General features: G+C 38.8%; 1 protein-coding gene across 3 annotated transcripts in view; it reads left to right on the top strand.

Annotated features, from left to right (window-relative positions):
- Positions 1 to 11542: 11542 nt before the first annotated feature.
- The window catches only part of prkcq (protein kinase C, theta), a 33640-nt gene continuing 19409 nt past the window's right edge, over positions 11543 to 25773 (top strand). For 2 of the 3 annotated variants that reach the window (XM_005745652.1, XM_005745650.1), the window contains exons 1-2: positions 11543 to 11624; positions 20188 to 20565. In XM_005745652.1, coding sequence (XP_005745709.1) covers positions 20448 to 20565 — 118 coding nt within the window. In that variant the 5' untranslated portion in view covers positions 11543 to 11624; positions 20188 to 20447. Of the gene's footprint in view, positions 11625 to 19745; positions 19802 to 20187; positions 20566 to 25773 lie in introns of those variants that run through there. The other variant, XM_005745651.1, reaches the window with a different exon arrangement.

The following is a 25773-nucleotide window of genomic DNA, read 5'->3' as shown; positions in this document are numbered from 1 at the left end:
ATTTCTAATAAAATAAAGCAAAGGCACATCATTCCATGAGAAGATCTGTGGTGCATAAAAGCAGCCCACTACATGACTAATTGATAATAAAATGAACAGACCATTTATTTTCAAGCTAATTGCTTCAGAACAACTAGAACTGCTCCATTTATAAGAAAAACTAAAAAATATTTAATTTTTTTCATATACATGATGCATTTATTTCACACTGTAGGCATTCGTCGGTCCTTTTTAAAGAAAAAAAAATTGTGTTACACAATATTTAGTAAATTGTGGTGTGCCAATATTTTGGCTGGACTTTACTCCATTGTGGCCGATTGTGTTACATTGTATTAATTTTGCAGTGGCTAGATATAAAAAAAAACAAACATAATCTCTAAAATGAATTCGGTTTCGTGTTGCTTTTTTGGTACAAGAGGAAATAATTAATAATCATCCACAACAGCACATCTGTTTAGACAGCAGTAACGTAACAACACTGTCATCAAGTGTTTTATCTGAGCATTTGCTTATTGTGTTGCTTTATATTGCTACTTCACAAGATTTCAAACCTTTTAACATTATTACACTTATTCAGCAGCTGTGGGTGCTACACGTAGCAGATTAAACATATGACCACAGTTAGAGGCATTTTTTGTGCAGCTGTAATTTCTGATATGAACAAAGTCAAATAAAAAGCTAAATTTTAACTAGAAACAATGTTAAACACTGTTCATGACTCTGTGCATCAATATCAATAAAAATCTTTATTGTGATGTCATTAACACACTGTTTTCTGCCTAATTTAGCTGCAGACCGTGATAAAGTTGATGTTTCTGTACACTGAGTGGGTACTCAGATGCTCAGCTGTTTGCAGTCATCATGCTTTGAAGACGTGCGTATCAGCTAATTTTGTTAAAAGTGGAAAACATCACTTCAATCCGTTTCTGCACTTTTACCGACATGTAAATGTTGTGGTTATCTTTTGCTCTTAAATGGCTGACTCATTTCCTGTTGTCTCTTTATTCTGCGTCTTCATCTGCTGCTGCAAGTAGCCATGCACCAGCTCGCTGCATTGCATTGTTTGCAAAGGTGTGTATGTGTGTGTGTGTTGTGGTCAGGTAGGAGGTGAATATACGTGTGTTTGTTGGTTTTGTCCCTTTTTTTCCCCCTTTAAACTGTAAAAATACCGAGTGGTCGGCTTATCATAATCCATGTGCTGGTATGCAATGGAAATGTGCAAGGAAGGTGGGGATGGAGGGAGGGAGGGTGGTGTAAGGACGGGTGGGAGAAGGGAGGGGGGCAGCAGCTGGTTGGCTGAGGGGCTGGTTTCCATGGCAATGTGTGTAAAAAGAGTACAGCCTCTGTCCCTCAGTCCCGTATCGATGCTCTGTACAAAAGAATAGCGTTTTACAGTGACATGCCCTCCACTCTGCCTTTCTCTTCACTGGTTTATCTGAACTATATCTTTAAATAAAACTCCTCACATTTAGATTATGGGTTTCATTAATAGCCAATTTGTGGACAGTCATGGCCAGTCTAAGAGTAAGTATTTCCAAACTAATCTCCTCAGCCAAATGCATATTCTCTGCAGAATTCATTAGATGGGGGTGAAAGGCCTTTGGTGGATTTACTGCAGATTCAGCTCTTGCAGGAGGATTAATTTAGCACAATGCATGGGAAAACCCACTAAATATCTCTTGTGGTTCTGCTTGCAAAAACCACCCACTAAAGGGACTCTCCGAGAAAACGATATCGAGTCCCCGTCAGACCTGCAGCAATGTAATATTATCTCTGTGGACAAACACAAATGCCGGATGATTCGTGCTGACGCAGGTGATTATACTGCTCAGACTCACTGACCTTTTAATGCACGTATAACAAAACATTTCATTCTGATGAGCTTTTAAATTGTTTAAAAGGAACAAATTAAAATAAAACCCTTCAAAAAACAGCAAAAGAAAAGCTGAAATCATGAAGAAAAATATGCAATTCAAGAGGAAATAAGATTTATTCATCCAGCCTTTGGCAAGAGACATGAAATTCTGGTTTATGCATATAAAAGTTAAAAACAGATAATTTTACAAGATTAAAGACTTTTTTTTTTTAAAAAAAGCAAGATATTGCAATACTAGGCAGATCTTACAGATTAAATGTGGATGTAACGTCCAGATCTGAGCAGTGAAGTCAGTGGCCAACAGGGGGCAGATCCTTTACTTGGAGAAAGAAGTCTGTTCATATGGAAGTCTATGGAAAAATGGCAGTACTGTTCACTTGATCTGTGCTCTCAGGAAACACTTTTCCAATGAGCTTAAGGTCCCAGTCTCCCATTTCAGGCTTCATTTAGCAGATTATCAGGTTTTTCTTGTCGCTGTTAGAGTCAAAAAGGAAGTTTGCCTTCCAGCTGACAAGTTCCTAACATATTATACAAAGATGCCCTTTGGTATTTCAGTTCGATCCCCCTGCTTGTGAATTTTGGTTTCTAAAGCCAAAGATGGCTTCAAAACAGGACTTCTAAATCCACTGGTTGCCACTTCCATCTTTTATTTAAAGTCTATTAGCTGGAATAGTTAATATTCAATCCTACAGATGAAGGTAATATACTTGAAAGTTAAATATTTATATTTATATAGATATGGAAAGATGAAAAAAGTGGACAGAGAGTATAAAAAACTAATATGGAAGCAGAAATAACTTCTGGCAGGTGTTTTGCATTATTGCCCACAAGGCTGACATCAGCTTGCTGAAGTTGACCGCTCATCTTGCAACATTCCTTCCTTGTTTGAGTCTCATCTTGCATGTGCTGCCAGTTTCATATCCTCCCACAACATTTCAGTGGGATTCAAATTGCTTTGACAAGAATCTTAAACCCTCCATTTCTGCTTTTTGAGCCAGTCCCCGATGGGTTTGTGAGTGTGATCAGGATTATTATCCTGGTTCAGCTTGAAACCTTAGATGGATGACCTCACATAACTTCAAGCACTTTTCGACATTATGGAGGATTCATAGAAGAGTTGACCTCAAGTTGCCAAAACTACATCATTGCCATCTCCATGCTACACTGGTTTACATCTTCTGTATCAAACACTGTTGCTCTGTGTTTCAGTCATCTGTCCAGATCACATTATATTACAAAATGCTTGGTTTTTACAATGAACATAAACATAGTATATGGTTTTGTTAGGGTGAAAGGCATCCTTCCTAAACGGGCCAAATTTGTGCAATCATTGTAAACACACGCTCACTTTTACATCACGGAAAAGTTCCCTGCAGATCCTGTGACAAAATCTGGGGGTTTCAGAAAAAAAAATTAACAGTGCAACTAACTGCTAATAGGGCTGAATTTGCTGGGATACACTGTGGAAAAAAGACAAGTCCAGAAAGTTAAAAAAAAACAAACCCCAGAAAGTGTCCTGGTCGTTTCCTGTCAATACACTTTGTGACTTTTTTTTTAAAACAGAAATTCATTGGTACTTCCATAAATTATAAATAAATAAACAATTCAGCGTGTGAATAAAATTATTAGTTAGTTAGTTAGTTAGTTAGTTAGTTAGTTAGTTAGTTAGTTAGTTAGTTAGTTTGTTTGTTTGTTTGTTTGTTTGTTTGTTTGTTTGTTTGTTTGTTTGTTTGTTTGTTTGTTTGTTTTGGGGGGCTATCTGTTAAAATGTTATATGTAGAAATACCTTATGAAACAATAAGTTGCATTTTTAGTGATTGTTTTTTTATCGCGCAGACAACAACAATCTGGCAGTTGGTTGAATCCTACAGCAATTTCAAACAATTTCTAGACCGTAATAGACAATGTACTTCATGTCATAGTTTTACATAAAAGTGGTTGCACCTGCTAAAATTTTTGTGTTCAGCACTGAGAGCACACGAAGTCCTGCATATAAATTAGAGTATATAGTCCTTTTCCCACTGCACTCACAGCACTTTCAGTAAAAGCTATAGTTCATCTTTTGGGACACTGCTCCACTTTTGCCATTTCTTATTAAATAATTAAAACCAAGAAGTGGTGTGATACTGTCACTGTCAGCGATGCAAAGGGAAACTGATTCTGGTTGTCACTGCGGTCTCAGTTATTGAGTATTAAATGTTTGTTTTTATCAGTCTGCTAAAAATCAGCTCAGAGAAACACTCAGAAAACGACCCTGACAAAGACTAAAGAAGGTCAGTCTTTCATGTCGTTCATCTGTTGACACAGTTTCAAAGAGGATCAAGTGTTTGCTGGAAAAGGTTGGTTTTCCACATGACCATGTGTGATTCTGTCAGATAATGTGGAAATAATTATTTTATTGTGAAAAGACCTCATCAAAAACACGCCTGTTGACTAAAAATATCAGGAATCAAAAGCATTAGTGGATGCCTGTGTTAAAAATGAATTATGAATTCAGTGGGTTTGAACCATTTTCTAGGATAAAATGTGTCTGCAAAGGGTTGATGTGTAGCAACAGACAAAGGTATGAAACAGAATAAAGATTTAGAGCTAAGAGAGTAAACTGGATGAGACTGTTGTAAAGATTAGTCAGCCTTGAACAATTCTTGTACCGAAGCAGGTTTGGCAGGAAATCTGATAATTGTGTGTGCTGATCTATGGAATAGAACAAAAAAGCTGGAGGTTCAGGACTTACAGGGAGAAATGACGAGAAAGGAGAAGAAGCAGAGATGCTGCGGGATTCATCAAAAAATGTCTTGATGTGTTTCTGAGAAGTGCAGCTTCACTGTTTTCAAAATAAAGAAGTTATTTAGTTTCTGTGTGTGGAAAGAATATATAAAGAATATATAAAACCTTGATATTGTGACAGCCCCCAGTTTATTGGCTTCCGTTTAATGTGCATTCGTAAGTTTCTGCATCCAAAAAGAGGAATGATTTGTTTACTCAAAAAAGAAGGAGATTGTTTTCATGTTTAATTGAACACCAATTTAGAATAGTTTTCTTCTGACAAAGTTTTCTTCCCTTTCAACGTCAGTTTTGCCTTCCCACTGTTGCCAAGTGCTTTCTCAAAGTGGCTCATTTGATTGTGGAATCTTTGCCTTTACAATATATATAAAGCTGTGGCGGAGGTGTGGTCACTGGCAGCTGCAGCGGAGGGGTGGTGTAGTGAACTCAAGGTGCAGTGCCAGGGAGGTTGGTGGGACAGGTGTGTGCTGTTTAGTTATTGAGCTCTCTCTCCCTTTGTGATTTAGTGAAGCCGGAGCCAAGAGTGGAGAGTGTGTGTCAGAGTGCAGCTGGAAAACTGCACGCATGGGTGCCGAGCCAAAAACGAAAAATAAACTATCAGAAGTGTGTCACTGCAGTAAAGAAAAATAAACACGGACAGTTGTGGTCCTTCTCACAAAAGCGTCTTGAGGCAACTGTGATTTGTGATTTGGTGCTATAAAATCAAATAGAATTTGAAATTTGAAATTTGATTAGGTAACACAGTGAATGGGTGGTAAAATTCAAAGTAACATGGGCAATATTGTCAAAAATATCAAGGCTAACATTAAATTTTGCAAGTAGCCAAACTGGAAAAAAAATGCTTCTCAATCCACTGGTTGGATCCACTGGTTGGATTGAGAAGCATGTCAGTTTAAAAAAATTTGTCCTTGTGTTTTTGGCTACACCTGACACAACATTCACACTCATGTCTACAGTAAGGTGTAACTGTAGAGCATTTTTATTCTTTACAAAATCCCACATTTTATCTCGTTGTGCTGGAATAACTCTCAGTTTCATTCAGTGATATGAAGGCAATTTTTTATAATCTCATGCCACACAAGTCACGAAATGCTAAGATGCGGTTGCATAGGATGGAAAGTGAAGCGGCAATATAGAGTTATTTTAAAATTTCACACAGAGGGAAAATATAGTGTGATGTGAGACGGTCTATGTGTTGTTATTGGATAAAAATTGCTAAAACTTGCAGATGTGTCTCAAAAAGTTATGTCAGTCTATGTCCTCAGTCATCCAGGTCATCGTAGTCTAAGGAGCTAGGAAAGAAAAGCATCAGGACTATTCCACTCTGAAGAATGAAATAAAAGAGAATATGGGAGCACATAAAACTATTGCTTGAGACCAAAAGAACAAACATAAGCTACATTTTAACTATTGTATTTGTTGCTAAATGGCAATATGGTGTCAGCAATAGATTTATTCTATTTTTATATTTAATTTCGACATGCTGATGCGTCCCACTTTGTCCCACACAAACATGTTTTCCCTCATTTACTTTATTGGGACCAGTATTGATTCATCAATTAGCAAAGCAAGCTTTGGACTGAGCCGGAGAACTCGGAGTATCTAAAGTAAAAGCAACGACAGTGCAGAATTGCAGAGATTATATCAGTGGATCGGGATCGTTGATTCATTTCTACATGACTTAAACGTCGCAGCTGGTGATTATTTTTAAAAAAATCTGGAGGTTCTGTTGAATTTGGAAAGATAAAAAGACTGAGAAAACGCTGGTGTTAAGACACGGTCGTCCACTGTGAAATGATACGAAAGAAGGCGAGGCAGACACAGTGAATTCAAGAGAAATGCCTTTGGGTATTGTTGAGAAATGCCACGTCACTGCATTAACATGAAACAGACTGCTAATAAGATTTTTGGGAAGTTAATTCTTTTAAGTTTGGCAAGCAATGCACATCCAACTATTGTGCTTTAGCAAAATGTAGTTCAAGGAAAATTTCATACTCACAGTAGATTTTTTCAGGTAGAACCTTTATACTGTGTTTCTTTTTATTATTATGATGTACAGCATGCTCCTGTGACATCTGCATGCAGCTTAAACCACAAATAAGGGTAAATTCAAAGGTTTTGTTGCGTTGCCCAGCATCACATCTAAATCCCACAGTGTTCTCTCAGCTCATAGTTGAGGTTATGGAATTTAAAGCAGCGCAGAGCTTAGTTTCCAAATCTACTGCACTATGGGCTGCAGGCCAAGAACAATATTTGGCTGTTTAAAGAACTACTGTTCTGTTCCACGTACTCAAAAATGGCTCCTATGAAGCACTACTCCACTGATACAGTGGAGGACGGTTCAAGATAGGAAATTAAAAGGCAGTGGAGGCCATTAAGTGGCCCAAAGGAGGGGTGAAAGTGCAGTAGACAGCTGAACGTGATGGTACAGAGCAGTAGAAGCAGTAGAAGAAAGTGTAACACATTCAGGATGGTGGAGGACGTGTTGGGGTGTTTAGTCACATGGGTTCCGGATCCCAAAAAAAAAAAAAGAAAAAAGAAGATTTAGCAGAACTGAAAATGAATAAATCCGTACGCCATGTAGCGCCTGTATTACCATTTTTATTCATTTTGTGAGTGCAAGGCTGTTTCTCATTTGCTATTCTCAGACTGGGTCATCTGAGGTTTAAATTTAGAGGCCTGCAGTGGTAAAAACTCTTCTGCCTCTTTAATCTCTTCTTAACACACAGGAGAGAAAATAAAAGACTGAAGAAAAAGAGCGTAGATGAAAGAAATGTCTTCCTTTTCTTTTCACAATCATTTCACAATCATTCTGATTCACCTTGCAACACCTCGAGCTGCACAAGGGCTAGAAACCGATGTAGCAAAAGGTAAGAAAAGGAGTGCTAGAGGTGCAGGAGATGCGACATGGAAAAGTGCAGGAAAAGCACAGCAGTTCAGTATGGATGATGCAAAAGAAAGCATGCATCTGTAGACAGAAGTAAAATATGGAAAATAAAGTAAAAGTTCATTAAGAAAATCCTTGCTGAAGAAGGAAGAAAATGTCTTTAGAAGACAATGAAAGACAGTGGAAATGCTCCAAAACACACTACAATTTGATCAAGGACTGTAAAGCTCAGTGTGGATAAGGATGCACAATAAATATCTTCACGTGAAGACAAAAGTGGCCATCTGGGGGTTTGAGTGTGGCACCCTTTTTATCTGTGAGAGCTGTAATTACAACTGTTTCTTCTGAGTGCATGTGTAGGATTGTCTGAACAATTATTACAGTCACCAGAAAGGGAAAAAAAACACTTTAAGGTGCTAAACACTCTGAAGTTACAGGAAGGAAGTGTGACCTCATCAACACAATTAGCACACACAAACACACACACACAATGGCCAACTCTGCTCTGCTTTGAGATTAAACATGAAGACTTGAGCTTCAGCAAGCTTGATGGATGTGATTTGTGAAATAAATAATTTAATAAAAGGGGAGTGGGTCCGTGTTTTTGGCAGCCAGGTAGTGCTGCGGTGTTATCTGCACTTAGGCTGTGTAATCTGATCAGTGATTGGCTGTGGAGGCTCTTCGTGACTCTGAATGGGATGGAATGAATTGATAGATGGGGGGATATATAGAAGGATGGTCAAATACTGAGAAAACTATAAGTGGACTTGAATCAGTCTCATGTGTATGATCACAAACATGTGATGAACCACCTATAAACATAAGAGTAACATGCTTTTACCTTCAGTTTTATACATATTGGCATCCAACATGAAACTAATATGGTTTCTTTTTTTCACTAGTGAGTGATCGTTTGTGCTTTCTCTAACGACATCCAAAATTTCCATGTATTTGCCTACAGACAGCCAAGGTCATTGCATGAACATTGGCACCTCCTGGTGGAGAAATTACAAATCGTGACGTTTTTATATTGCTGCAGAAATCTTCTTGTTTAAATGTAATGTCATCCATAGGTTGGTTTTAGACTTTAATAAAGCAATTTGCCTGTTTTTATTTTCACCGTACATCATTATAGAAAACCGAAACAGGACCTTTGTCTCATTTTGAGTTTTTATTTGGCAAAAAAAAAAAAAAAAGAAGAAGAGAAAAACAGAAATCTGACATATTATTTTTTTAAATTTCTGTAGATTTCATGAGCCCTGTGATGTGGTGAAAATCTGATGTTGTGATAATTTATTGGCTTGGATTTGATGTCCTTTTCTGTGTTCCTCCTTTACATTAATACATATTTTATTATATTTATTATTATTATTTTTAATAAGAAAGCACATCAACATAACCTTAACCTAATATAATGTACCCTTAATTAAATTAATCTAATTTGGGTGACATTATATTTGGGAGAAGTTTTGTTTTTGTTTTTGTTTCTTTGGTTTGTTTGGGGTTTTTTTGGGGGGGGGGGGGTTGTTAAATAAATGTGATGGCGTTGTGTTTGGTCGACTGTATGCATGAAACAAACTGCATTTCATATTTTAAGACTCATGATCCAAGCCAGACACGTTTTTGCGTTTCATCGCATGCCGAATATGTCTGACAGAAAAACATTGATGTTTTTGCTTTCTAAAGTATTACATCCACGTTTCAGATTTGAGTTGTCACAGTGTTATGCTGTGCTAAAGTAAAATAAAAAAAAATGTTTTAATAAAAATTGCATTCTTCATGTTTTTTAAGAGGCTCTAAAACAGACATACAAACAATCATTCACACTCACGCTTAACAAGTTAAGCTACTGTAACATGCATGTCTTTGAACTGTGGGAAGAGCAGGTGTTCTGGGAATCCATCCTACCTGACAAACCATCCTACCCTTTGTGAACATTAGCTAGAAAAATACTCTGACAGGTAAAATTAAGGGCCAAACAATCCTACCTTTGTGAATGTAAGCATAATTTAACGGGTAAAATGAAGTGGCAAACCATCCTGGCTTTAAGCTACAAGCATACTCTGATGGGCAACGTTAAGTGGCAAACCATCATACCTACTTTAATTTGTGCTGGAATTACTCTGTGACAGCAGAAATATGCAGAAACTACCTACAGTAGGACGTTTTGCCAAAGTAGGATGGTTTGTCAGAACACCGGAGCACCCAGAGAGGACCCACACAGGGAGAACATGAAGCCTGTCCAGGATGTAGCCTGCCCCTCACCCAACATCAGCTGCATTAGGGTCACCACATGGCCCTGAAATGGTAAGAGGGAGGGAGTGGAGGAGGGAGGAAGGATGGATGTCCTCCAGTTTCCATAAGTTACACACACACAGCAAAATCTCAACACTGGAGAGTGTCTATATGGGTCCACACCTCTGAGTGTTAAATACAACACTGTTGAGTGTTAAATTAACACTTTTGACAGTGTTATATGTTTAAAAGTAACCTAGTCAGTTTTGAAGATTAACAATGACTAACACTGAGCAGTGCTGATTTTCTAACACTGGAAAATAACTCAAAATGTTAGAAATAGTGTTAGTGTTAATTTAACACTGGAGATTTTGCTGTGCACACACACACACACACACACACACACACATATGACTTGCACCACTAATGTAAAGTAATATTGTTGAGTACTGATGATCAGTGTTTGCATCCTAAATATAATGACACAATCAGACAGCAACTGCACATAGAAATACTTTTAAGTACATTAAAAAATTGCAATCAGAAGTGTTGTGTGTTAAAGTACTGATCTAGTTTCACTCACTGGTCCTTTCTGACCCAGTGGTCTTGGGCACTTTAGTAATGAGCCCGGTCACCAGATTTTAAATTTAGTCTTCTTGAAAGTCTCAAATGGTATCATTTCCTTTTACTGAATCACTCAATGCAGAAATGAACCATGGTGGCATGGTGGAAATTACGAAGACATAAAAATCACGCTACTTAAACTCCAAATATATCCCTTTTTCTGACTTAATTACTACATTTCCTATAAATAAAGAAGCTTTTACGCTTGTAAGAACTCAAAAGTCTGAGGTTTGCTTTAATATATGTTTACCGTTACCACAATTTAAAGTGAGAAATGGTGAAAACAGACATGAAAAAATTACTACAGCACAACTTAAAAAATAAATACACTTGAATTTGTTTTCCAGTCATTGATACATTTCACAGAATAAATCTATTTGTCTTTTTCCTGTTTATCCACCAGGTAGCACCAGGTAACCACGTGATCTGGGTATTAATACTACTAACAACAGCATTTCTGTTTTTGTAGGATGTTCGCTCCTTTATCAACTCACCGAGCAGCCCAGCTTTACTCATAAAGGTTTCACAGCATATTAGGCAGTCAGCTGTACAAACCCACAACATATGCGCTACATGTGTATTAGAGTAGTCTCTCTGTTGACTTACAGGGAAAGCAGGCGAATAGCCCTGATATTTGGGTTTGATATTAAATATGCTAATTTGAGTGCTGCCTCGGAAACATTAGAAATAAAACTTTGCCATCAAAAATCCCTGAATGTGGCCTTGAAGTCAGGTTGTTTTTCTTTATGTAGTTTCACCAATAAGTTTCACTTCGTACTGTGCGCTGGGGTAGTTGCATTCACCGTCTGCTCGGAAATGTAACTTCTGCAAATAAATATTTCTAAGCGAATTGGAAAATCAGCTGAGACTAAAACTAGTGAAGGACAGAGTTGTGCTTAGATAGGTATTTGTTATGATGCATTTCATTTAATTGGTTATAGTATTTTAATTTTGACCACCTCTTTAAAACTATTTATTTATTAGTTCAAATGGGCAGTAAAACAGAAAAACTGAAACGTCATCTGTGCTGTTGTATCAAATTTGATTGATCACTTCAGACCGCTTTCATGAAGTGTGAATATTCTTACAGTCCGTGAACGCCACGTGATATCACGCTTAAATGCGCCCACTGTGCTCCCTCCGGTCTACAAACGCTCGGATGGAGAGCGGCTTCAGCTGCAAGCTCTAAACTTCAGCGGGCATTGCTGTGTCTCTAAGGTCAGTACACTTTCCTTTGGTTTCCAGCCCGAGGTTTCTGAACTTTAGTCAATAACTAGAGAAAAGCATTTCTCCCTACTTTTTAGGTTTTAAGCGGCTGCTTTGCAATTTGCGAAACGCGTGTTTGCCATTAGGTGGTGATGTTATTTTTAGAAACACAGAACGGGTGAAAATAATCTACATTTATTCACTGACACGAAAACATCTGTATTTAGAGTATTATAAAGTTGTGTAAGTGTGTGTGTGTGTGTGGGGGGGGGGGGGGGGAGTCACACTTAACACCTTTAGTAACTATGCGTTTGTATGAACACAAATACACTACAAATACACAAAAAAATACTAAACTAAAAATACTTACATGTAGGCATTTACTTGTGGATTAACTACTGTATTATTATTATTATTATTATTATTATTATTATTATTATTATTATTACTACTGTGTAAACAGGAAGCTGGTCTGGGGTTACCTACTTCTGCATTTAGGTAGTTTGGGCCATAATACTGTACAACAATATAAGGCATAATTTATTTATAGGTATCTTTCAAGACATAAAACTAACAAAATCATTCTATAAATAACAAACTCACAAGTAAAGGTGATAAAGTAAAGGTAAATACACTCACAGCATTTTACTGTCTGGAGCTGATTGAGTGCGAATTCATTTGAGCCAATTTACACAGTAAATCATAAGAACCTGATCAATACTGCTGGATTTTAGGGTCTGAAACTGAGAAGCTGGGGGGAAAACTTTTATACTTATTCAGCTGCCCATTTTTTAATAGAAATATTCATGCAGTCTGATAGAGTTACATTGAAATTAAACAATTATGGTGTTATAGTTTAGTTTTGTCAGCGCTGAGTTCACAGTGCCACAATTTTTTCCATGATATTATGCAGAAAGTTCCCAGAGTTCCTCCTGCACCACTATGTCTGTAATAGGCTGGTATTGGTCTGTAATGTGGGCCAGCACTGTGCAATATTGTGTCTGCATGCTAGCTGGTTTAGCCTCTAATGAAGGCATTAGTGTAGGTTGACCTTTAAAGGTTTTGAAGTGTAGTCCCAGTGTCAAACTAAGCAGCTGACGTTAGCTGCTGAGGGTCAACTCTTTGTGTGTGCCTTTAAATGAGTGACCGCTTCAGGGATGCTTTGAGTGTCGAAGCAGCAGCTACTGTATGGTGAAAGGCCTTTGCCACACACGGACACCTGTCAGTAACAACAAAGCTCTCCAGCCTCCTCTTTTAGCTGCTTCAGAAAGCAAACACACGCTGTGCTTTGATGTTGCTGGGTACAGAGGGTCAGGTGGGAGGCTCGTTAGACTTTGTCCCCTCTCATGAAAGCTTTCTGAAAGGTCTCCAGCACCAGATCACTCGCACTTGACCTTCTTTGTACCTCCATGAGTGGGTTTGAGGATGGGCAGGGGCTAAAGGGGTGGTGGGGGTGGTGGCATTTGAGCAACAACGGGTGGTGGCACCTCAGATGCCAGCACACATTGCAGTGTGCGCTATGAGAAAACACAATAAAGTCAAGTCTATTTATTCTGTATTTTGGTTGTTTGGAAGTAGATAAACATAAGCTGCACGAGTGCATCACAGAGATCTGACGGCTTCTGTTCGAAGACAAACACAAAAGTGTGTTTGTGTTCTTATATGTGAGGGAAAATAGTTCTAAGCAGTAATCGAAGGGATTGGGGCAGCTTATTTCAACAATGACCCCTGTGTTAGTCCTGTTTAAATCCACTTAGGTTTAGCCATAACGTGAGTGTTTCATGAGCATCACACCACAGAGGTGTAGGAAACACAAACATCTTCAAGCTTGAAGCCTTGAGGTTGTTAAAATCAGCCTTTTTCTGACTGACCGACAGCATCAGTTCGTTCCAACTCTTTCAATGCTGCCACTTTTTCCTGCAATTTTCTTCTCAAAAGGAAACACATTCGATGATTTCTGCATCATTGTCCATAAATTTCACAGCACTGGAGTTCAAGGTTTGCTCTTCTGGTTTGAAGAATGGGTTTAAGTTTGTAATGAGCTCCCCGGCTGCTTGTTATCGCTCGTCATGCAGATCAGTGTGCTTTAAAAAGAAAAACTACAGGTGGGGGTTCCTTCACTCTTCTTTTATCAGTAAAACAACAACAACTGGCTCGCTGCACCTGCAGTTGCAGAAACAGATAGATTACTGGGTGATTCCGTTGCAGAATTACATTTCCTATTAACATGCTTCTTTTCAGTCTAATATGACCCTGAATTTGCATTTTCAGTACAGCACTGCCTGGAAGATTTTGCTGGTAGGTGACTGACTCATATCACCAGGCCAGTAATTGGAAATGTGGCATATGTAAATTTAATCCGATCAAGTCAACTTGGCTCTCATTTCAAATCTGAAGTAACACCTCACAAATAACTTTCACAGCTATCAAAACCAGCAAGAGATAAAGTTAAGAAGTACAAAACTTAGCAAAAACCTTATTTACGGTAGGTGTTATTAAAAGCAGGCTTTAGCTTTTAACAAAAATAATACATTTTGTTGATGAATTACAGTTATTTTTATACTTAGTCCCCTATTTTTATGTGTAAAAGAAAAATCTGATTTAAAAGCAGCCTGTGTGGACTTTCATCAGTTCTTTATAAATTAAGCAAGTAAAATATGACCTGTATTTACACCATAACATGGGGTCAATGGAGCCGGTAATGCAAGTGAAACAGGCTGCAAAAGCAAAACCATCCCTACTTCCACCATCAGAGGTGGAGCTTCAACTTTACAAGTAGAAAAATTTTTTTTGATAAAATTAAAAATACATTTTATTGGGATTTTTTTTAAAATATTTTGTGCTTGGCAACACAAAAAAAGACTAGAAGACCACAGAGACAGCAAGGGTGGATGATCTCAGGATCCTTTCCACAGGGAAGAAAACAAGAGCCGACCACTACTCTGGAATAAGCCCGATCTTTATCCGAACGGCATTCTTATTTAGCTGGAAGCAACACTTTATGATCTGAAACGATATCCTCTGGAAAGCACAGCGGAAAGAGCGTGATGGCATGAACACGCATACCTTCCAAAGGCATTGGTCACAAGTGTTATTGATGATGACAGGAGACAGGAGCAGCCTGCTGAATTAGTGTCGAACCAACCCAGGAGCTTTTCTGCAGTGTCTACGGCCCCACTCACACGGGCCTGGAGACTGCTCAGTGACCCCCTGACAATCACCTGGTCGCTGGGTAAAAATGCCTTTGCCATTGTGGTTGCTGGTGAAATTGGTCACAAAGAGTGCGCTGCACCAAAAACATTCTTGTAATTGCACCGAGGTTTTTGGTACAGCTGTGTAAACTTCACGAAAACCGATTTCAGCTAGCCAGTTTGCTGGCAGCCTGCAGCAGCCACTCAGAAAATAACCTGTGGTTGGCAGGGAGTCACTGACAACTCTCTAGACCTACTCGACTGTGGCTTTAACAGTCAATTTCAAATTGACTGCCATCACCTCGCCAACTGGTCGGGTAATAGCCATGTTTGCCTAGCAACCAGTGGTTGGCAACCGGTTTCTAGACCTGTGTGATTCAGGCCAATATCAGTCATTTGTTCTCAACCCAGCTGGGCTGCATTTCACTGAAGACAAGGCTAAAGGCCAGTAACCGCGTTTCACAGTTGTATTTATACCCGCCGTTACACGCAGGAAGCCGCCCCAGTATTGTCCTCAACGATAGATGTCGCCACTCAGACAATATCCCCAATCAGCGCTGATGTAGGAGGAGAAGAAGTGAAAACCGGAAGCCAAGACTTTGAGTTTGTTTTTTGGACAAACTCTAAAGTTTGCAAACTGTTCCAACACCTCCCTCTGTATACCTGTATGTCTCTGAGCTTCTGTACTGGGACATAATTAAAATGACAGTAAAAACCATCATGAGCGTACACTCACATCTTCAATCCAGCTGCGGTGGCCGTGGTTACGAGAATCGAGAGGTGCACGACCAACGCCACAAAGACCGTGTCCTTCAACAGATGATGTCACGCCAAAATTGGCACGCAAAACCCACGAAAGGGAGAGCATAATTGGGCCATTAGACAGGAAGACCCAGAAAGCACCACAAAGGAGGAAACTCGTTCTGTGGTGACAGACTAAAGGCCACCATTCCCTGCAGAGTGTTATTGGCAAATATTAAAAATTGCGATTTTATTTATTTTTAATCTGTTCACTTACATTTAAGCACCTGGAAATAAGTGACCTTGTATACGAATGGCTGTAATTTCTCAAAAGTTAAGGGAGTGCTTTTGTTGTATGACAGCTGCTTTCTAAATGATGCATTGCCATGACACCACCATACAGTATCAGCTCATTACAACAAAGGCTTTTCACTTGTACAATTCTGAGAAAACATCATAAAACCTTTGGAACTGGAATTGGAATATTATCCGATGTTCATTGAAGTTACAGTTATATACAAACTCAATCTGACCACCCCAATAGTAAAAAAAAAAACAGTTTTGACCTTCTTTGTACCTCCATGAGTGGTAGTGATAAACCCATCCAGCAATCTTTCACAGTCGTGTCTGGAAAAACCAAGTGAACCTCTGCTGCTAATTACTTTGACAAAAACAGCAGTGGGAGTTAAAAGTGGAGGTTATACAGGTGCCCCTCCCTGTAATTTACTGACTGTCTGCACTTTAAAGGAGTTCGAACCAGTCCTCAGTCACAACAACTTTCACTGGACCTCAGAAGAGAAGGATCACAAAGACAAGAGTAGCACCACAACACCTGGAGACATTTCTGTGGCTAGATAACATCCTATAGTTTTAAAAGACCACCTGGATATTTCACAACACTTCTAGGACACTTTTCTGTGGACAGAAAATCCCTGGAGGAAAAAAACTGAAAGTAAAAGGGACTCTGCAGGCACATAACATAACCTCAGCTCAACTGTGAAGCAAGGCGGAGGGAGCAACATGGTTTCAGCTGCTTTCCTACCTCAGGGCCTGGATGGGTTTCAATCATTAGGAGAGCAATGAATTCAAAAAAAAAGTCGTTGGCAGGAGAGGTTTAGTGTTGCTGAACTAAACCAGTCACATAAAAGGGAGTGGTCCAGAAATGTGTCATCATTGTTGCCTAAGCCTCATAATCAGCTACAGGAAACGTCTGATTAAAGGTGTTTCTGGTAAAAATAAAAAAAAAGGTTCTAGACATTACTAAATTCAGACGTTCACGTACTTTTTCCAGCTAAAGTTATTACATTATGTTCACATATTATTCAGTTATTATGTGTTTGTGTGTTTGACTGTTACTGCAACACCAATAACGATCAGTACTCAGACCACATTTTATTTTATGTGGTCTAATAGAAAACTTCTCGCAACTGTAGGTTTAATGCAGATGTTCCAAGATCAGTGTACAGCTTGCTTTGATGCAGTCAGGTTAAAGCTTTACATTTCACATTTATATAATAATCTACATATAATTTCTAACCTAAATCTTCCAAACCCATCGCAAAGAAAACTTTCAGCTTCGCGTCGCTTTCTCTGTCCTCCTCCCGCCTTTTTGAAAAATTTAGAGCAGCAGGGTTTTGGGTCTGATTTTGTTTTTCAATCTCAAATTTGCTACAGCCCCACCTGTCAGGCTTCAAAAACAAAAAATTAAACCGCTCAGAAACAGGAAGTGTGGTTGCACTGATGTAACAGAGCACCGGAAGTCTAACTCCTCCTGCTTGAACGCAGCCTTTTACAACAGGTTCAACCTACACGAAAAACTGCGAGGGAGGGCTGCTGCTCTGCATATTTCAAAAGTTTGAATCTGTGATGTTAGGCTTGTGTGGGAGTGTGTGAACGTAAGTGCTGGCATGCACTTGTGATACTAACATCAGGGCCAAGGATATACAGACGAAGCGCCGAATGTTACTGTGTGTATAGGGACGTAACTACTTATCAAAACATGCTACATTAAAGTAAAAAGTGAAGTCTAACCTTCACATCTTTCAGGCTTATTCAAATTGAGAGTCTATAAAGTTTTCATAAACTTATTAAAAACACAAGTATAACTGTGTCCTAGTTTCACATGCTTAGCATTATCAGTATTATAGTTCTCAGTATGTAAGAGTTCGGGAAAAAATGGCAACTTCAAGTAAAATGAAGATTATTCTCAAAAAGGATGAAAGAAATCGAAATTTATGTAGTAACAGCTCAAAAAAGTAAGTGGTTAGATCATTTCTACCCAATGGTCTATGATTCAGAAACTGCTGTATGTGTGATAGAGAAAACTGTCAGGGATTAACATGTGGAATAACTGCTGGGTTTCTTCACCCTGTGTGATACCACGCTGACTAGTTCAGTGGTTTAAATGGAAATTTAATGGTATAAGTAATGGAATCTATACAGCCACTCAAACTAACGTAATGTGAACAAACCAAGCAAGTTCAAAGAGGCCACAACATTTCCGAGAGTAAAGTTATACCTGGTTTACTAAAAGTGTGCAGTATTTTAGTACCTGGTAAATCAGTTTTGTTTTTTGTTGTTGTTTTGTTTTTTTTTTAAGAAATGGCTCATGAAATACTGTAATTGTGGCTTCTGAGCTGCCAAATAGTTTGACATTTTGTGCATAACAAATTTATATTTTTGTTTCCCTCCATGATGATAAGCCTAATGTTTATTCTCCTTTTAGTTCCAACTGTCTGGGGAATATATATCTTTAGCTTCAGCATTATACTTTTATAATGCACAGACTTTGGGGGTGTAGATTTTCCCAGAAACTGGCTGCTTTTTTAATATTTTGCAATGGGAGTATTTTTACAAAAATGCACAATGGGGGGCACTGACGGAAGGGGCTTCACACTGGGAGTACCTGGAGTTTGGAAGAGTGTATTTGCGACAACAGCCACTTACTCAAAAGGCAAGTTAACATGGCTTGGATTAGCATGTGGTATGAGCCAAGGTAGCTGCATGCCATTAAACTGTGTTCGCATAGAGTAGCATTGTATCAAACATACCTCAAACATGCACTATTAAAAAGCTTTCATTCTTTTGTGTTGACTTTCACGTCTATTTTATTTATAGCCTAGCACTAGAGACGCGAAGGATGCCCACCTTGGTTTAAAACTAAAACTGCATTCATTACAGCTATCCGCTGACACTGGGGGAGGGGCGGGTCAAACAGAGCAACCAAACAGAGAAAGCCCTCACGCTTTCAGCTGGTTTTATGTACAGTTTTTGAATCCTCCACCTGATGATGCCGGTCAGGTGTTAAGTTTGTAGTCCAGTGTGGTATTTAAGGACTGTGCTGAAAGCGATCAGCAGATGTGACCAAAGTACAAAACATTGGACAAAAGTTGCCTCTTAAAACAATGCGATAAGCTGAAAGATGCAAAAATGCCTTACTGTCAAGCTCAATGATAACTATATAATACACGGTTGATTAGAAATCAAACGTTTTTTTGATTTGTTGAGTTAAAAGGACCCAACAGGAATGGATGTGCCATCTCTTCCATGTTGTCATTACTGTCCTACATCATACATAGCAGGAATTTATTCTGATCTTCAGTGACCGGACCTGTGAAACTGCATGATAAACCTGTTAAATTACAGAAAAAGTTATGACTGTTCACAGACTGTTATAAAATACAATGTTTTTGTTATTTTAATGCTGGTATTTAATTTTTTATGTCTCAGTTAACTTTTTGGGTGAAGTATGAAAATGTCAATTAAAAGTTTAAAATTTATACTGGTTCACGTTTCTAAATCTGTCCAATGTCATCACCGGGCTGATTTTGGCCCACCGGGCTAAGCTTCCGTTAGCTAGTTCGATTTGTTCAACTCAAATTCTAATTCTGCATGAAACACCTCGTGCTTTACTTTGGGAGCTAAAAAGTTAAAAAATTCTCTCTGTTAAGATGTTGAACTGCGCTGACGCAGTGTACACAAGTTCACGTGACGCTACTTAAGCACAGTAAGCTTTACAGTAAAGAATGATGATGAATATTGCAGACTCAGGCGCATGCTGTCATATATTCCACATCTGCGTTTAGTATTTCAGCTCTATTAATAGTCCCTGTCTTCTCTCCACCACTGGGACTGACATTGACACACAAACACACACACACAAACACACACACAGAGCTCTTCAGCAGGCCTCAAATGTCACATCGGCCTTGACCAAGTCGAAGACACTGCAGCGGTCGCAGAGGAAGTGATTTATAGGTGTGTTACTGTGATTATTAGCATGGCTGATCGCACAAAGCAAAGAGATTATTTGTTTACAAGCCCTAAAGTTATGAGAGGTTGGGTTTTTTTTGGTTGCGTTTGGTTTCGGCGGGTTGTTTTTTTTTCATTGCTCGCAGTGCTTTATGTGTGAAACTCTGCAAAGCATGGCAGATGCGTTCCTGTCCTCTCATTAAATGTGTGGTTTGAGACATTTTATCAGGGGGAGAGTGTACGAGAAGAAGTTTTGTTGTTGATTTGATTTTAAAACTTGCTGTAGCAGCCAGCTGGAGCAGATAAAAGTTACATGTTTGCAGGGAAAGAGCTTGTGGTTACGGCGTCACGGGTGATGAAATGTCTGTGTCTCTCTCTCTTCCTTTTTACAGGTTCTTTAAAGTGTCAGGGGTGGAAAGAAAAAACTCCCTGCCTCCTCCCCTCTGCTAGCCCATCTTTCCTGTGGAGGAAGAGGGGCAGTCGGTGCATGCTGCAGTGGAGGAGAGGTGGTTCACACCAGTGCACGAGCTCTCAAAGCTCACAAATCTCATCTATTTCTCATCTATTCAAACTAAGAGGACTTCATCTGGAGCGCATCTGTGGAGGCTGTTTGGATATTTGAGCAGCGGTCAGACGGTAAAAGTCTGCAGACATGTCGCCTTTCCTACGGATCGGATTTTCCCACTTTGAGATTGATCCGGGTCTGGCTTATCATGAGGAGGTGCTGAACCCATACTGTGCTGTTTATATGAAGGAGGCCGTTGACACAGGTTAGTGACTATAAATAATAATCATTTTAATTTGAGTCCATTCAATCAAATGAAAGTTGAGCATTTAATTGAACAGTGGTTACAGACACTGGAATTGTTGGTCCACAAGACCCTGACTGTAACCCACTGAGGTCTAAGTGGTCGCTGGTGACCACCCCAAACCCTTTTTCTGCCCCTTGATGGCCAAAATTGGAAGAGCAACTTTAAAAAAGGACAAAAATGACATAATCTGATTGCACAGGGTTGGATTTAGGGTTACGGTTAGGATTAAAGTCCTCATCGATGACAGCTTAAACTTCAGAGGGTTAAATTACACAGTGAGGTGGAACATTTTGGCATGTGTAATTATGTTTTGGTTTTGGCGATTGCATCATCTTTGTTTGTTTGGGGGGGATTTCGTAGCCACACAAGCTCAGAATTGATTCAGTAATTTAGCTATTGATCCAGAAAAACACCAAACATTGACTGCTTTTATGTTCACAAATGTGACTTTGTTTCTTTTCTTTGACACGTATGATTGTAAAACTGTTCGCTTTAGATTTCTAACAAACAAACAGTTTGAAGACATTATCTTTACATGTGGTTGACTTAATCCTTTCTTTTTTAACTTTTTGAAATATTAGATATTTATATATAGGAATCAACTTCAGTAATAATCTCTGTGCATGTTTCCACAAAAACAAGTTTGGAACAGAATCCAATTATTTTCAACTCATTTTAACTTTGAATTTTGCAGAAATATCATAAAGACAGCTTGTCAAAAGCTAGAAATGTTAATTTTATTAAAAAGCTATCCTCATTTTGCTTCAGCTACCGTGGGAACATGGGCTTGGTTACCATTGTGCAATGTTGCGCACCACTTTTAACAGCAACACTCTGAGTGTAAGTGTTTGAGGCCTAGGGAGAGCAGTCGTTGCAGTGCCGACAGTGTTATAAGCTTGGTGTAGGTTTTAAGATGATCAGCAGCCTCGCTTTGGCTATTTTTTTAGTTTCAAAAACTGGTGAAATGTTTTTGAGGTGTGAGCTGCGGGCCCACCAGCTTACACCGGGACTCTTTTACATGCTGCTGTGCACACTGATGCAAAATGTGATTTGGCACCATCTTACTGAGTCTCCTCGGGAAACAAATGGTGTCACGATGGCAGCGTGTGTTGATGGTTCATCATTAGCGCTGCCTTCACAAATGTTAAGAACTAAATGTTACCCATGCCTCAAGCAACTATACTCCTCTTTATCCTCACTGACACGGACTTTTTAACTGAACAAGCCTTCAGCTCTGAAGAAACAGATGTCTGTGATTTTCATGAATTCAAATTTCTAATCAGTCTGATGACAAGAAAGGTTTTTCCAGTCGCCTCAGTCCATCCTTAACGAGCTCGTGTCCAGAGAAAGTGATCTGGAATTTCAGGATCTTGTTGTAGTTTAATTTGTTTGTGTGGCAGAGTTAAAAATAAAGAGCTCCTGAGCCCAAGCAGTCATTTCCACTACATGGTCATGCTGTTTATATATTTACCATATATAATGAAATTCTCAGTTTTTTTAAACATTCACTTTTTTCCTTCTTAAAGACTCTTAAATACCTCTCTGGTATCTTTTTTCGTAAAAGAGAACACACAACTCCCATCCTCGCTTCACTCCATTGGCTGCCTGTATATCTTAGAGTTCATTTTAAAATTCTCATGTTTGTTTTTAAATGTTTAAAAGGTCTTGCCCCAACTTACCTCTCTGAGCTTCTGCATCTTTACTCACCCCCCAGGTCTCTCAGGTCAGCTGACGAGTTGCTCCAGGAGAAAGCTCAGAGGGGACAGGGCCTTCTCTATTGCTGCTCCTAATCTCTGGAACAATCTGCCCCTGCGCATTAGAGAGGCCCCTTCACTGTCCACTTTTAAAACAAGTCTTAAAATCCATTTTTACTCCTTGACATATGACACAGTATGTCCCTGATTTTATTGTTTTAAATCTAATGTGCTCATTTTATTGTTTTACATGTAATTCTAATGATCATTTTATACTATTTTATTTTTTGCTATTTGTGCTGATTTTATTATTTTAAATGTCATTTTAATTATCATCTTATTTTTAAAAATTTTTATCTTTATTTTATTTTTTTTTAACTTATTCAATGTATCATTTCTGGCATGTCAAGTGTACAACACTGTGTGTTCATCTGGGAGTTGTTCTGAAAGCGCTATATAAATAAATTGCCTGCTTATATGCAACTAAATCCTAACCTGATGAGGAAAGTCAAGCGTTACGTGACTTTTCTGGTCTGTATGTTGCTCACATTCAAATCGTAAGGATGACATTTCTTTTTATATGTCGTCTTTGTATTATTCTAGCTCACATATGGGTCATTCCATCTCACATTAGCATAGACTGACATTTTTGAATGCATCTGTCCCAAATTACAGATCTTGGTTCATTTGGATGGGAACAAAAATCAGGGAAAATGTTTGTTTGTTTTTTAAATTCATGTTCACACATGTTAATCAAAGGAGTAAAAGTGGGTTGGCAAACCTTTTTCTTTTTAATATATGTTGTGCAACATATTTGCAGTCATTAAACATCTGCAGACTTTTTTGAATGCAAATCTGAGACGGTCATGTTGAAGGCCCACGTTGATTTGCGATGGACTGACCCCTTTAGAATTGAAACATCTTGTAGATCACTCATTCTCACTAAGTTTATTATTAAATATTATTTAATATTTCACAGGATCGCAGCCCTTCTGTAGACAGGGTTGCCATAAAAACCCACACTATGCTCACTGGGTTTTTACCAGAAAAAAGAAAGAAAGAAAGGTTTTCCATGCAGCACAGGAAGTGATGCTCAGGAAGTTTTCAGTGAAGCAACAACAGTGTGTGTTGGGAACAGAAAATGTCGACTGTGACTGTGGTAGTAGGTTACAGCGTAGAACGCTTCACTGATTATCTGTAACTGTTTTCATAGTGAATCAGCTATGTTTACTTTCACTTTGAAGGACGCTGACATACAGTTCCAGCAAGTCTTTCCGGCTACGTCTGCAGAATCTGAGGTATTGGATGGCTCATATAGCAGGAATGTTCAAGGACTCAACAACATTTTTAAATAATAGAAATGTTAATGGGCTTATACTGTAAGCCCAGTATGCCCTTTAAGCTCTCTTTTGGGTTGTTGATTCACATCCAGTGTCACAACTGTGGGAAACTTCCCAGCGTGATATAGCCTCACAGCAGAAATCTTAGTTCTGCATCTGGCTAAGTTTAACCACTGCTGAGTATGAGTGCAGGATAAAGTTAAACACAGTGTGTGACTGAGAGGAAAGAGGAGGGTCCTTATGTTTCTTTTCCTCTTCAATGTAACCGCAACGCTCGTCCTACAGGGTAGCAGAGCGACACTCTGTGTGTGTGTTTCACTTACACTTTCACCGGGGAACTAAATGTAATTTAGTTTCGTTTCACTTTACTTTGGATTAAAAGTATATATTTTTAATGCATGAGTCATAACATTGTGAAGAAGCAAAGAGTGGACGCGTCATTGATCTTATGATGTGCTTAAACTGAAATATTCACATGAAGTGAAGACATCCACTACTTCATCACAAAGAGTACCCTTAAAAAGGGAAAAGCCGTTTACGTTAAACAGTGTTGCAGTGTTTATGAGGAGCATATGCTCGCTGGCAGCGTGAAATGAAGAGCTGACTAGAAAAGATAAAAAAACAGTAGATAGCTCCCATCAGGCCCCTTTTGGCTCACTGTGACTTATTTCATCTTCAAATAACAGTGACTGAAGTCGCCTTTAGTCGAGTGTGTTCAGGCTCTCTTTAGGTTTCTCCGTTTTCGACTCTGCCAAGCACAGCAAGTCGTCCACAAGTGCAACACTTTAAAGCCGCATGATTTTCTGTTCTTACAGTGCTGTTTTTTCAAAAGTAGCGTTGGCATGATGGTATGCATGGCTGTGCCAAATAACTCGTGTCTGTTCCTGTATAATGAAGTTTATAAGGCTTTCAATGATTCCACTTTTAGATTTCTTGTGTAATTTAGTCTGGAAAAGTTAAAATATATTATCAGTAGCATTTATACTTATACAGACACAGATATAAAATGTGTATCTGCACTAAGTAAAATCCTTACTTTCAAAATAAGGCCAGCATGTTCTGTACATGTAAAAACAATATGAGAAATCCAGTCATGTGTCTCTCCGCACCGAAGCAGAACGGTAAATACCATAGACTGTATATGAAAGATGGTTGGCAGAGCATTTGAACTGTGCTTACTTCTGCTCCAAAACCAGCATGGTTCACCACACTTTTCAGATTGGAGGATGGTGTCCCATGCTCTCCAGTCTAATTAACAAGGCACATATATAGACTGTACAGTTGTATCAGTAAACTGCAGAGATGTGCATGCATGCTAATTAGTGCTAAGTCACATCAATAAAAAAAAAACAAAAAAACTTAATCATTAGGTGGTTGCCAGGACAAGACTATCAGAAAAATCCTTTGGCTCTCTTGATTTAAGCCCTTATTTAATTCTTATATGAACTATGTATGGTCTCAATCGCAGCTTTTAAGTCTTGCTGAACACAACAAGGGTACGACAAGGGTAGGTCCTAAGATCACTGGAAGCAAGATGCAGTGGCTACGTCCATTTTTTATATACAGTCTGTGATTATGGTAATCGAGGAGAATTTCTCATGTCACTGATGTGTTTTCAAAAGGCCTGGACAACAATAGGACTCTGTGGCATAGATATCAGTTCTTGGAAGCACAGACAGTACTGGTTAGTTAAATCAGCTCATTGTTGGTTTTGCTTTTCACAAACTACGCTGACAGCGAGACATGTATTCATGAAAACTCAACAGGTCATTCAAACAGTGAATCATTTTTAGTGAATTCCACTTTAGAATTTTATTCAAATGAGGCAAACCTGATGAGCCAGGGATCTGAAGCTCAAACACAGCAGACAGATTTGCTTTATTGGATGGATTTCTTTCTCATTGTCCCATTCAGTGTTTCTGTGCGTTTTTACCGACAGTATATACAGAGAGGGAAATGTAAGCCCCTTCAAAAGAGCGAAGACATGAGAGCACAAACTCTAAATAGCACTTTGTGCTTTTTCAAAGAACACAGACTGACAACTGCATGGAGCCAAAACATCACCATGCTCTTTGCTTAATGCTGCAAGGAAACCTTTAAAATAAAAAAGACACCGTCTGATAAATCCTGTG

The sequence above is a fragment of the Pundamilia nyererei genome, unplaced genomic scaffold (genome assembly GCF_000239375.1).
Source record: "Pundamilia nyererei isolate P.nyererei 1_Seehausen unplaced genomic scaffold, PunNye1.0 scaffold00162, whole genome shotgun sequence".
NCBI classification, from domain to species: domain Eukaryota; kingdom Metazoa; phylum Chordata; class Actinopteri; order Cichliformes; family Cichlidae; genus Pundamilia; species Pundamilia nyererei.
The sequence above is the reverse complement of the archived record's forward strand: the minus strand, read 5'-3'. Positions and strand labels throughout refer to the sequence as shown.